At 39.7% G+C, this 13,232-nt stretch overlaps 1 protein-coding gene across 5 annotated transcripts in view; it reads right to left on the minus strand.

Annotated features, from left to right (window-relative positions):
• Nucleotides 1–13,232, minus strand: part of LOC117438219 (ras GTPase-activating protein 1-like) — a 167,211-nt gene that overhangs the window by 72,060 nt on the left and 81,919 nt on the right. For all 5 annotated transcript variants that reach the window (XM_034073721.1, XM_034073720.1, XM_034073718.1 and 2 more), the window contains exons 5-8: nucleotides 11,341–11,458; nucleotides 10,362–10,393; nucleotides 8,542–8,594; nucleotides 7,673–7,823 (exon numbers count right to left, since the gene is read on the minus strand). In XM_034073721.1, coding sequence (XP_033929612.1) covers nucleotides 7,673–7,823; nucleotides 8,542–8,594; nucleotides 10,362–10,393; nucleotides 11,341–11,458 — 354 coding nt within the window. The remainder of the gene's footprint in view (nucleotides 1–7,672; nucleotides 7,824–8,541; nucleotides 8,595–10,361; nucleotides 10,394–11,340; nucleotides 11,459–13,232) is intronic.

The raw sequence follows: 13,232 nt of genomic DNA on the forward strand, positions 1-13,232 counted from the left end.
GGCATGCAGCAAGCTTGCTGTCCTGGACTTCAAGAGATCAGACTTTGGCCTCTTCAGGAACCTGCTCAGTAAGCTTCCATGGGATAAAGCCCTAGAGGTAAGGAGAGGCCGAGACGGCTAGCTGATATTTAATGATCAACTCCTCCAAGCTCAGGAGTGTTGCATCCAAACAAGAAGGAAATGGGGCAGGAAGGCCAGGAGGCCGACAGGAAGGGCTTCTATAGGTATGTCACAAAAGTCAGACTAAGGATAATGTGGGCCCTCTCCAGAAGCAATGGGGAGAGCTGGCTACCCTGGATTTGGAGAAGGCTGAGGTTCTTAACTTCCTTGACTCCACTTTCACCTGCAAGTGCTCTGACCACACCACCCAAGTCTTGGAAGGCAGATGTAGGGACTGTGAGAATGAAGACCTTAGGCCCACTGTAGGACAGGATCAGATTCGAGATCATCTTAGGAACCTGAATGTGCACAAGTCCATAGGCCCTGATGAAATCCATCCGCGGGTCCTGAAGGAGCTGGCAAATTTGAAAAATCATGGCAGTCAGGTGAAGTTCCCAATGACTTGAAAAAGGGAAATATAACCCACATTTTCAAGAAGGGAAAAATGGAAGACCCAGAGAACTACAGACCAATCAGTCTCACCTCTGTGCCTGGCAAAATCTGGGAGCAGGTTCTCCTGGAAAGAATGTTAAGGCACATGAAAAACGATGAGGTGGTTGGTGACAGCCAACATGGCTTTACTAAGGGGAAAAACTTCCTGACTAATTTGGTGGCCTTCTATGATGGGGCTATGGGACTGATGGACTGGGGCAAAGCAGTTGATGTCATCTACCTGGACTTGTGCAAAGCATTCAACACTTTCCTGCATGACATCCTTGTCTAAACTGTAGAGACATAAATTTGATGAATGGACCACCTGGTGGCTCAATTTCCTAATGGAGACGAGTAGCAAGTGGTGTCCCTCAGGGGTTGAAATTGGGACCAATCTTGTCCAACATATTTTCCGGTAAGGTGGACAGTGGGATTGCTTGTGATCTCACCAAGTTTGCTGAAGACACTAAGTGTGCGGTTTGGTTGATATGCTGGAGAGAAGGGATGCCATACAGAGGGACCTTGACACACTTGAGAGGTGGGCCAATGAAGTTCAAAAATGCGAAGTGCAAGGTCCTACCCCTGGGTCAGGGCAATCCCTGGCACAGCTACAGGTTGCATGGAGAAGTGGTTCAGAGTAGTCCTGCAGAGGAGGACTTGGGGGTGCTGCTCAATGAGAAACTTAACATTTGCCAGCAGTGTGCACTCGCGGCCCAGAAAGCCAACTGTATATTGCTTTGTATCAAAGAAGTGTTTCCTTACTATTCTTCAGGCTCTTTTTTTTTTTAAGGAAAATCTTGGTCTGTAATTTATGTGACTAACTGCAATCAGTACACTGCAAACAAATAACAGATTGGCTTTATTATATGCATTTTTTTAATCCCACTTAAAAGCACTAAAACAGCAAGAGAAGAATATTAGGAGAAACAACACTCTTACCAAGGATGACTTTCTCTGAAGTTCCAGTCTACTACTAGTATTGCATTTAAAAAAGAAACCTTCAAATTATTTAAAGAAATAGCTCATTAAAAGAATCAACTTTTTTAAGTTTAACAGATCCATTTAAACAAGCAGCACTTCTTCAACCTCTAGCTTTTCACCTTGAAGACAAACTCTACATGTTTAGGTAAGTTACAAAGAAGAAAAACAGGTGTTCTCTCTGCCCAGTGTCCAGGGTTCAGCAGTAGCAGTCATTTTCCTCCTTCTTAGTAGCTGGTGCAATGCTGTGGTTTTGACTTTCAGTCTGGGAACAGCGCTGATAACACCAATGTTTTTATTTATTGCTAAGTAATGTTTACTCTGACCAAGGACTTTCTGAGTCTCATGCTCTGCCAGGGAAGATGGGAAGATGAGAGGAAGCAGAGACAAGACACCTGACCCAAACTAGTCAAAGAGGTATTCCATACCACATCACGTCATGCCCAGTATATAAACTGGGGGCAGTTACCCGGTAGGGCTAGATCACTGCTCGGTCAGCCTGGGTATCGGTTGGCGGGTGGTGAGTGGTTGTGTTCTCTTCCCTTGTTATTTCCCTTATCATTATTATTATTGGTGGTAGCAGTAGTAGTTTTGTATTGTAGCTTAGTTACTGGACTGTTCTTATCTCAACCCATGTGAGTTACATTCTTTCTATTCTCCTCCCCATCCCTCCAGGAGCAGGGGGAGGAAGGCAGGGGAGTGAGCAGTTCTTTCTGGTCCCCAACATGGGGCATGAAGGGTTGAGATAATGAGAGATCCTACTGGAGTGTGTCTAATTGTATTTGTGACAAGCATTCATTATTTCGGATTAACAGTCACTCATACAATGCTGATTTATTGGCTCTCAAAGTTGTTGCTCTTGATCTCAGAGTTTCAGCATGTCATACCTCACTTACAGCCGGTATTTGCTGTTTTAGTGTTTATTGGATGGGGGACCTGGGCGAAGGTTCTTGTTTCATTATGCTTTATGATAATGACTTGTAATACAATAGAAACATTGATCATGAAACTGATCTGGCTTGTGTTCCCAGTGTGGTCTCCACCTGTATAGTTTGGGAGGTATAAAACAGAAGTGTTCAGCAATTACACATCTTACTTTCCCTCCTCAGGTGGTCAACCTATGAAGGACACAATCTCTTACGTTCCCAGCCCCCCCCCCCCCCCCCCAGATGATTTACAGCATCATTTGAGAGTTCTGAAGGTTCTGAATGGCCTTTGGGTACCCTTGAGACCTGTCTGCTGACTGTGATATGGGGATCAGCATGTTGGCACACATACAGAGGGTGTTCTACTCATTATCATTTCATCTGATATTGAAAGTTAAGCAGAGTCAGGTTTGGGTCTTGTCTAAGGTTAGACGACGATATAGGAGGAGCAAGAGATTTTCCCGAGGCTGGACAGTCATGAGTGGCAGGGTGTGTAGGATAGTATGGGCAAGTATCTAGGCCAATGGGCCCCTCCAGTGCTTTGGAACTTGACCACTGAACAAGTGCAGAATCCAGAAAAAATAGAAAAACACTTAAATGAGGTGTGTTGTCATCCTGCTCATACCAAAGAGGGACAAATCATGGCAATGATCTGGGGCTTGGCCTATGTTTACAGAGCCCTGTTCAAGACCATCTAGCACCTGCAAAAGGGAAAAAAATGTCTCTGGATCTGATGACAAAGCAACAGATAACGCAGCTACTCCAGCTCCAAGTACAGCAGCTACACCAACCCTAGTGACAAGTACAGCAGCTACTCAAACTCCGACTGCAATAGACAGTGCAGCTGCTCCAGCTCCAAGCACAGCAGCTACACCATCCCCAGTGATAATCACTGCATATAAAATAAAGAATAAATTGTTGCCAATATCGGTTGCCCCTGTACACAAGGGGGAAAGCAAAAAAGAGGCAAGAAAGATGAAGAAAGATAACTCAAACTCTGGCTACAACAGATAACGCAGCTACTCCAAGTACAGCAAGTACAGCAACCCCAGCAACAAGTACAGCAGCTATTCAATCTCTGACCGCAACAGCTCAGCTATCCCATCTCCAAGCACACCAGCTATACCACCCCCAAGTACAGTAGCTACTCAAACTCCAATTGCAACAGACAGTGCAGCTACTCCAGCTCCAAGCACAGAAGCTAAACCAGCCCCAGTGATAAGTACAGCAGCTACTCAAACTCTGACGAAACCAGATGAGCTCAACAGTGATCAGATAAGTTCCATGGTGTCATCAGCAGGCAATAATCCAACACTGCACACAGTCTCTCTGGCTCTGAAAGACTGTTACAAGAGATGGAGCCTGACATCATGGACCAGATGGACTCAGCATCTTTATAGGGATTGGTCCATACGCTAAGGAAGGTTATCTCTCTCTTTTTATGTATGTGAATGTGTGTATATGCATATAAGACAAGAGTGATGGTATATTGAAAAATGTGGAATCTGAGCATGATGTGAATGGTATGGAATAAGGGGTGGATACTGTACTGGGTTCAGCAGTAGTAGCCATTTTTCTCCTTCTTAGTAGTTGGTGCAATGCTGTGGTTTTGACTTTCAGTCTGGGAACAGCGCTGATAACACCAATGTTTTTATTTATTGCTAAGTAATGTTTACTCTGACCAAGGACTTTCTGAGTCTCATGCTCTGCCAGGGAAGATGGGAAGATGAGAGGAAGCAGAGACAAGACACCTGACCCAAACTAGTCAAAGAGGTATTCCATACCACATCACGTCATGCCCAGTATATAAACTGGGGGCAGTTACCCGGTAGGGCTAGATCACTGCTCGGTCAGCCTGGGTATCGGTTGGCGGGTGGTGAGTGGTTGTGTTCTCTTCCCTTGTTATTTCCCTTATCATTATTATTATTGGTGGTAGCAGTAGTGGTTTTGTGTTATACCTTAGTTACTGGACTGTTCTTACCTCAACCCATGGGAGTTACATTCTTTAAATTCTCCTCCCCATCCCTCCAGGAGCGGGGGGGAAAGCGGGGGAGTGAGCAAGTGGCTGCGTGGTTCTGGGTTGCTGGTTCGGCTTAAACCACGACACCCAAGAAATACTCATAGATCATTTCTTTATCTTGCATTAATTCATACTTCCTATGTTTTTGTTCTGGATTCAAGGCCATTTGATGCTTTTCAGCCATGTCTGATTGTTCCATAAAACAATTCACTTCAGTCTTCATATATTTAAGGACTTCCATCTTCCAATGTCCATAACAAATAGACCAGTACAAGAATTAAAAAGCCCATAGAACATAATTCCTTTTTTCCTGTTTTTTATTTATTGCCTTCTGCAGTAGATCTTATGGTACATATTTTGAGGCAGTTACCACGTTCATTTTGTATAATTATCTTGTATTATATACTCTTTGAACTTCCAAGAAGTTTGTCAACTTTCAGTAAATGCTAACTTGGACAGAATTTTTGCCTAAGAGTATATTAGCAATTCCCTGAAATGTTCAACTAAAACTAGATGTATTTCAAAGCCAAGAAGCTCTCTTTCATTGAGCAGGATCTTTGGAAACAAATACCAAAATATTAAAAAAAACCCAAACCTCTAAAAGCATATTATCCTAACTTAGTGATGCTTAACCTTTTAATCTTGTTTTCCATGCAATCACAGATTCACAGAATCCCAAGGGTTGGTAGGGACCTCGAAAGATCATCTAGTCCAATCCCCCTGCAAGAGCAGGGAAGCCTAGAGTACATCACACAGGAACTTGTCTAGGCGGGCCTTGAACATCTCCAATGTAGGAGACTCCACAACCCCCCTGGGCATATTTTATATATACACACAAATAAATACAGTGGAAGGAAATTAATTTGCTGAAGTAATAACTTATTGCAGTAAGCTTCTGGAGCTATACTATCTACGGAAGTGTGGGCTTGATGATCAGGTAGTGAGGTGGATCAAGAACTTGTTGAAAGGAAGAAGGCAGAGAGTTGTGGTCAATGGGGCAGAATCTAGCTGGAGGTCTGTGACTAGTGGAGTCCCTCAGGGGTCGGTGCTGGGACCAGTGCTGTTTAATATTTTCATCAATGACCTGGATGAGGGAACCGAGTGTATCCTCAGCAAGTTCGCTGATGACACTAAAATTGGGAGGAGGGGCTGACACACCAGAAGGCTGTGTTGCCATTCAGCGAGACCTGGACAGGCTGGAGAGTTGGGCAGGGAGAAACTTGATGAAATTCAACAAGGGCAAATGTAGAGTCTTGCATCTGGGGAAGAACAACCCCATATACCAGTACAGGTTGGGGGTTGACCTGTTGGAAAGTAGTGAAGGGGAAAGGGACCTGAGGGTCCTGGTGGATAGGAGGATGACCATGAGCCAGCAATGTACCCTTGTGGCCAAGAAGGCAAATGGCATCCTAGGGTGCATTAGAAAGGGTGTGGTTAGTAGGTCAAGAGAGGTTCTCCTCCCCCTTTACTCTGCCTTGGTGAGGCCACATCTGGAGTATTGTGTCCAGTTTTGGGCCCCTCAGTTCAAGAAGGACAGGGAATTGCATGAAAGAGTCCAGTGCAGAGCCACAAAGATGATGAAGGGAGTGGAACACCTCCCTTATGAGGAGAGGCTGAGGGAGCTGGGTCTCTTTAGCCTGGAGGAGACTGAGGGGTGACCTCATCAGTGTTTACAAATATGTAAAGGGTGGGTGTCAGGATGATGGAGCTAGGCTTTTTTCAGTGATATCCAGTAGTAGGACAAGGGGCAATGGGTATAAGCTGGAGCATAGGAGGTTCCATGGGAACATCAGGAAGAACTTCTTTACTGTAAGAGTGACAGAGTACTGGAACAGGTTGCCCAGGGGGGTTGTGGAGTCTCCTACACTGGAGATATTCAAGGCCCGCCTAGACAAGTTCCTGTGTGATGTACTCTAGGTTTCCCTGCTCTTGCAGGGGTGTTGGACTAGATGATCTTTCGAGGTCCCTTCCAACCCATGGGATTCTGTAATGTTGCAAAGCCATTTGAGACTAATAAGACTTCTGATAATTTGCTAATTAGGTTGACATCACCTAGGGTGTGGGCTTTTAGCCTATCATGTTCCTAATAGACATGTAACTAGATAATGGGCAAAAGAGTATTTACCTTCATCAAAGGCTGACACTGCAACTAGCCTGATTTTCAGTAAGGATGTCTGGAGGCCAGACCGATTAATGTCGAAAAGTACTCAAACAGCCTGTGTGTGGGATATACGTAAGTTAATAAGGTTCCAATTGCTTAGTCTGAAACCATCGGTCATTTGAAATCATATGAAGTCCACTGAACTTCTTTGGACACACCTTGATATTTTCACAGACACCAGCTGCTGGATCTCTACTCACTCAGAAGCCAAGCTAGAAGTGAGAGATTTTCTATTGGGATGATGCCCTGGATTTAGGTGAACAAATCTGGAAAATTTCTGATTATGTGACAAGCAATGGTCTCAATTAAAAAAGAAAGGTGAGTTTTCACTACTGAGAAGTCTTGATAAACTTATTCATAGAGCTGTCACTGATTCAAGGATGGAACTGTATTCATAGCTTCTCCCATGAAAGTGGAAACTTATATCTTATTATTTCTTTTTGTACATATTATCATATTTTTATACCTGTGGCAAAACAAACCCATCCCAAATTTCATCACTCTAAATGAAGTGACCTGCACTTCTGACCGAAGTATCATTCACATGCTTTAAGGTGATTAATTTAATGATGCTTTTCAACAATGAAGGTAGTTTTTTCCCTTTCTTGTCAATACCCATTTCTATTATTTATACTTTAAAATCCCTACTGAATGTCTCCAATACAATGAACATTTTAATATACACAAAACTCCCTATTATAAATAGTAGCTTCCAACAGAATGAAAAATTTGCCTAATTACACATCGTAACCCAATTTATAGGGTGAAGAATATCATTTACAGAAGGAAAAAAATACCTCAAAAGAAACAAGTTACACTTAAGCTTTTGAAGGCTTTTAAAAGGTGCTTAGTTACAACTAACTACTGGGCAAGTTATTTAAAACAGCATATTCTTAAGAAATACTGAAATCTTATGATCATATTAGTAAGTTATCAGCAATATGTTATACAAATTCTTTACAGAAGTATAAAATGTACACAACTATTAAAACTTACCTATTATAGTATCTGCCTCCTATCATAAACTGATTGCTTGATGCTGGACATATTTTAAAACGCTGAATATTTTCACAGGTCCGAAAATAAAGTGAATAATCACCAGGTGTATTATCTGAAGGCCTCACAAGAAAACTGCACACCTGACCAACTGAAAAGATATCATAATACAGGGTTATTCGCTGTTACTTCTGTGTCACTTATGAGTTCTTATCAAAGCTCTTTCTGTACAAATTAACAAGAATTGCACACTTAAAGGAAAGTCTGATTTAAGTTTCAACAGTGATCTCCGTTATTCACCCAAATAGGATGAAGTAGTACTAAACTGCCAGTTAATGCAAAATCATTTGGCTGTAGCTGACAACCTATCCCGACTTTTGCCACCTCTTTACAAGAGCATATGGGTGTGTGTGTGTGGAAGTTTCACAATGTTTAAAAAATTCCACAACACTTTTGTTCTCATATTTAAGGTATATTATTTAAAAGTATGAGTCAGAAATCTTGATGTTTTCATTTTAAAAATTATTTCCTCCATGAGGAGCCTAAAAAGTTTATAATATATTCTCCTATAAGTACATAACAGTATTTTCTCCTCAGCATTTTGATGAAGCCCAAGATATTTTTAATTTATATTACAAAAATAAAAAATATTTAACTATTTCAATTAAAATTATGAAACTAACTGTACTTGAGAACATAAAAAAAATACTCAGTGTTCAGCCATGAGGATTTTTTCCAATGTAGTAGCAACTACAGGTCTGATGTTCCCATGTTTATACAGAAAAAACAGGGTTTGCAACAGCCTGTTATAAACACGATGGTTTTGTGTCATTCCACTATCACTGTATTTCCATGTGAAATACAAGTACCTGTCATCAGCAAATTGTAAGCCTCTTGTTTGGAGATCTTCCCATGGAACCATCTTAAAGATAAAGAGGAAAAATTAGAAAGCAAGACTACCATTTCTCTTTTTTAATTGTTGTGACATCTAAGGTTCTGAAACTTATGAACTAATATCTGGCACCTATGAATTAATCTTTATTAAAAAAATCTAGCACATATAGATTATATAAGCAACTTTTATGTTACTCAGTGATTCTGTTTTTCTACCAATAGAATGAAAAATAATATCTACAGCTATATAAACTACCTCATTTCAATAGCTGTTCAAATCCAAGTGTGTTTAGATATGAAAAGGCACTGTTTAAATGCTAGATAATTTGACAGGCATATTTGAAGTCAGTCTCAGCAATTTATTTGAAGTGTGAAATGTAAAGCCCAAAGAGATTAATGGAAACTAAATACTGTATGAAATAAATAAAATTTAATTTTGCTAGAAGCCAAGGAAATAAACCCTAGCTTTGTTAGACTACTGAATACGAATTGCTTTAATTTCACACCTTGCATCTTCCACAGAATCCTTCATCAGAGCATCCTAAAAAAATTCAGCAATCTGTCCAGTATCAACCTGATACCTATGATTACAGGAAACAGCTTGACATTGTATGGCTATTGAGTTTACATGCGGCACATCACATGCTACATCTTAAGAGTTCATCCTGTCCTTTACAAGAAAGCTAGAAACATGGCCTTTGATTGCAGAGTGTGCACATAGACATTTAAGTGTGTAAAATAAAGCCTCATCTATGCATCAAAAAAGAGCTCTAGTTCTAACTTGCTTTATATATTACCTTTACAGGACAGTCTCTGGCTATTTGAATATTCACAGAAATCCCTGACTCACCTGGAATCCTCTGATCAGCATGAGTAACTGGACTGAGTGTCAAAGCTCTAAGAATATGCTATAAACTACTTTGTTTAAAAAAAAAATCTGGTATTTGAAAGCATCCCTACTACTGTTATGCTGCTATGCCAAAAAAACAAAATCAAAACCAAAAAAACAACCCAAAACCCCACAAACAAAGAAAAAAGGCAAAAAATCCCAAACAAACCCAACTCATAAATAAAAAAAACCAAACCACCACACCAACATAAGAAATGTCTTCTCCAATCATTAGTCCTTTGGAAACTGCAAACTGGGCAATAAATACAGGAAGCAGCAGCTGAGATTATAGCAAGCAAATGGAGGACAGATGAAGTTATCTAGGTACTAGAAATTTTCTGTAACTTTCACTTGCTACTCAACTACTGAAAACAGTATAACAATCAACAGTTTTGTGTAATATCAATTCATTGTTCATTGTAGATTGTATTAGGCTTTGGTTTGTTTTTTTTTTTAATATTTAACAAATTGGAATTCAGTGCAAACAGATTCTTCTACAGTCTCCTGGTTTTTGCTTTAAGTGTTAGCACATAAGGCTGATATAGAGTGTTACTATTACACTATAATTCCTCTAATGTATTTAGAGTTGACCAGACCTCTAAGGCAAATCATATATGTATAAAAAAACACAAATCAGAAAACACCACACCCTCCATTGTACATATTCTAGGTAAAGTGATCACAGAGACTCATCCAAGATTTTATCACTGCAAAATCCATTAACATTAGGTATAACTAATACAAGACTGCATGTCAATTACCTATGCATCTTCAACAGCTGGTATAGGAGAAAAGTCTTAAAATAAAAAACAAGTACACACAGCTTTGGTTCACCTTCCCAATCTCATTGCTAAAGTTTACAGTTATTTTATGATTTGCTTTTAATAACAAACCAAAAATCCTTACATTTTGCCTTCATGTGGATCTTCTTCTCTTACCTAATAGGAGAATTAACATATTAAGGATATGACAACAGTATGCTTGAGTTTAGAAAAGTAAACTTCATAGATTAAGACCTTCTGTGGAAATAAACAGCGTTAATAAGTCCAAGACATTTTTTAACTAGATGGCTTATTGCACATTTCACATAGTTTTTCAACTTCATTCACTAAGTGGAAATTCAGCCATAACACTTTATTTCAAAAGATTGTTTCTGTTACTCTTTAAGTCCTTCTTTACATGTGGTAACTTAAACCTCAACTTTACTGAACTTCAACCGTTAATATAGAAATCAATAATATATATATGCTGCAAAACAAACATCATCAAGACTCTAAAACAATGGTGAACTTCTTTACAAAAAGAATGTGGGAGGATGGGGTGGGTGTTTCTGGCCATTAAACCACCTCTTTCCTGCAATAATTCAATTACCTTTAGGTCACCGGGTTAGCTTCCTGACTTAGCATAAGCCCTTCTAGGTATAATTAAGTCATCAGTAGACTTTTTAACCCACACCTGGGCCTTAAAAAAAATAAAATAAAAAAATCAAACCAACAGACATACAATGGTGCAAAATTTCAGTCTATGCATTTATGAATGATTCATAGCAAAAATACAATTGAATGACTAGCAAGTTCTTTATCAAAGCTAGTGAGTTTAGGGAACTGCCTAATAAGTTCACAGTATCATTCACTGGCACATGAACTTGCTTGGGTAATGTGAGTAAGTACTCTGTTTGGATACTGAATTAGACTTAGAGGTTTGTTAAACTATTTAAAAAGTGACAGATTCAATTACTGCAGGAAGGTTTAGAAAAATACATAAAGTCAGGCAGTTAAATGCCACTAGTTTGGGTTTATTTCAATGTCAACTTATACACACACAAAATAAAATAAATAAAAAGAAATCTCAGTTCTGCAACAGAACTGAATATAAAATTACTTACCACTTCTTCTATCAGATCTTCTACAATAAGACCTTGCTCATCTGTCCGTAGATTTGTAACCCACATCCAGCCATCTTCCAATTCATTATGGACAATAAACATATCTCCTTTAAGGAAACTGAAGAGTGTTTCAATAAGATTTATGTTAGAAGTACAATCACAATGCAAAGTTTAATGAACACAATGGTTTCTTGAGCATAATTTCAGCAAAATAGCTGAGGACACCTGAAGATGAAAGATACATTTATTGGTATCCCAAGCACACCACGTGCATTTTTCACACAGTTTAAGTAGATATGATAGATGAACATTTATCCTTCTTCAATTTACATTTAGAATCTAATAGATACTTTAAAGTGTGCTATGGACACATAAAACAAAAACCACTACAATAACATTAAAAGATAGTAACATTCTTCTGAGAAATCAAGAGGGATCAAATACTGAACACAAGTAAAAACGATCAGAGATTCTCTTAATAGCCTAAGAAAATGCTACTTTAATCAAAACCTATATTTGTATAATAAAGCCTGTGGATATCTACTATTTAGGTTTTTGCATGTGCAGATAAGTGCTAAAAAGAAGATACAGAATAGTTCATTGAAAAATTGTGTAGTTAGCTACAATAAGAGCATAAATACAAAGCATTAAAACACCCAAGGTAGTTTCATTACTGGAAGGTTAGTAAAAGCTGTCCTTAAGCGTAATCCCAGAGTCAGGTGTACTGGTTTTGGCCGGTATAGAGTTAAATTTCTTCATAGTAGCTCCTATGGTGCTATGTTTTCAAACTGGGCTAAAAAAAGTGTTGAGAACACCCTGATGTTTTATTTATTACTGAACAGTGCTGACACAGGATCAAGGCCTTTTCTGGTCTTCACACTTCCCTGCCAGCAAGTAGTTCAGAGATGTACAAGAAGTTGGGAGGGGAAACAGCTGGGACAGCTGACCTCAACTGACCAAAGGGATATTTCAGACCATACAAAACTGTGCTCAGCAATAAACTGGGGGTGGAAGTTGCCAGGTAGTGACAGTGTTCAGAGACTGGCTGAGCATCAGTTGGTTGGTGGTGAGCAATTGCTTTCATTTGAATCATTTGTCTTTCTTGGGTTTTCTTTTCCTCTCTCTTTGTTGGTTGGTGCTTGGGTTTTTTCCCTTACAATTAAAAAAAAAATCTTTCTAAGTATTAAACTTTCTTTATCTCAAGCCTAGAGTTTCTTTCTCATTTTTACCTTTCCAGTTCTTCCCGTTCCACCAAGGGAATTTGATGGCAAAATTTATTACTTATTAAATGGATGAAGCATACAAAGGAAAATCATGGTAAAATTGAACAAAAGATCGTAAAATCATAATATTGGTTGGAAAGGACCTTAAGATTATCTAGTTCCAACACCCTTGCCATGGGCAGGGACACCTCACACTAAAACATGTTACACAAGGCTCTGTCAAACCTGACCTTGAACACTGCTAGGAATGAATCATTCACAACTTCCTTGGGTAACCTGTTCCAGTGCCTCACCACCCTCACAATAAAGAACTTCTTCCTTATATCTAACCTGACTTCCCCTGTTTAAGTTTGAACCAGTTACCACTGGTCCTATCACTACAGTCCTTAATGAAGAGTCCTTCTTCAACATCCTTCTAGGCCCCCTTCAGATACTGGAAGGCTGCTATGAGGTCTCCATGCAGCCTTTTATTCTCCAGGCTGAACAGCCCCAACTTTCTCAGCCTGTCTTCACACAGGAGGTGCTCCAGCCCCCTTAGATCAAAGGCATGAAGGATGAGGGCATCCCTCCCACTGGATCACAAGGTTCAGACTAGATCCCCTTGCTTTCTAAACTCCTGATGGAACCCAGGTGCGGCTGTATCTAGACTTAGGCTAGAACAATGGTATT

This window comes from Melopsittacus undulatus (genome assembly GCF_012275295.1).
Source record: "Melopsittacus undulatus isolate bMelUnd1 chromosome W unlocalized genomic scaffold, bMelUnd1.mat.Z SUPER_W_unloc_2, whole genome shotgun sequence".
Lineage (NCBI taxonomy): Eukaryota > Metazoa > Chordata > Aves > Psittaciformes > Psittaculidae > Melopsittacus > Melopsittacus undulatus.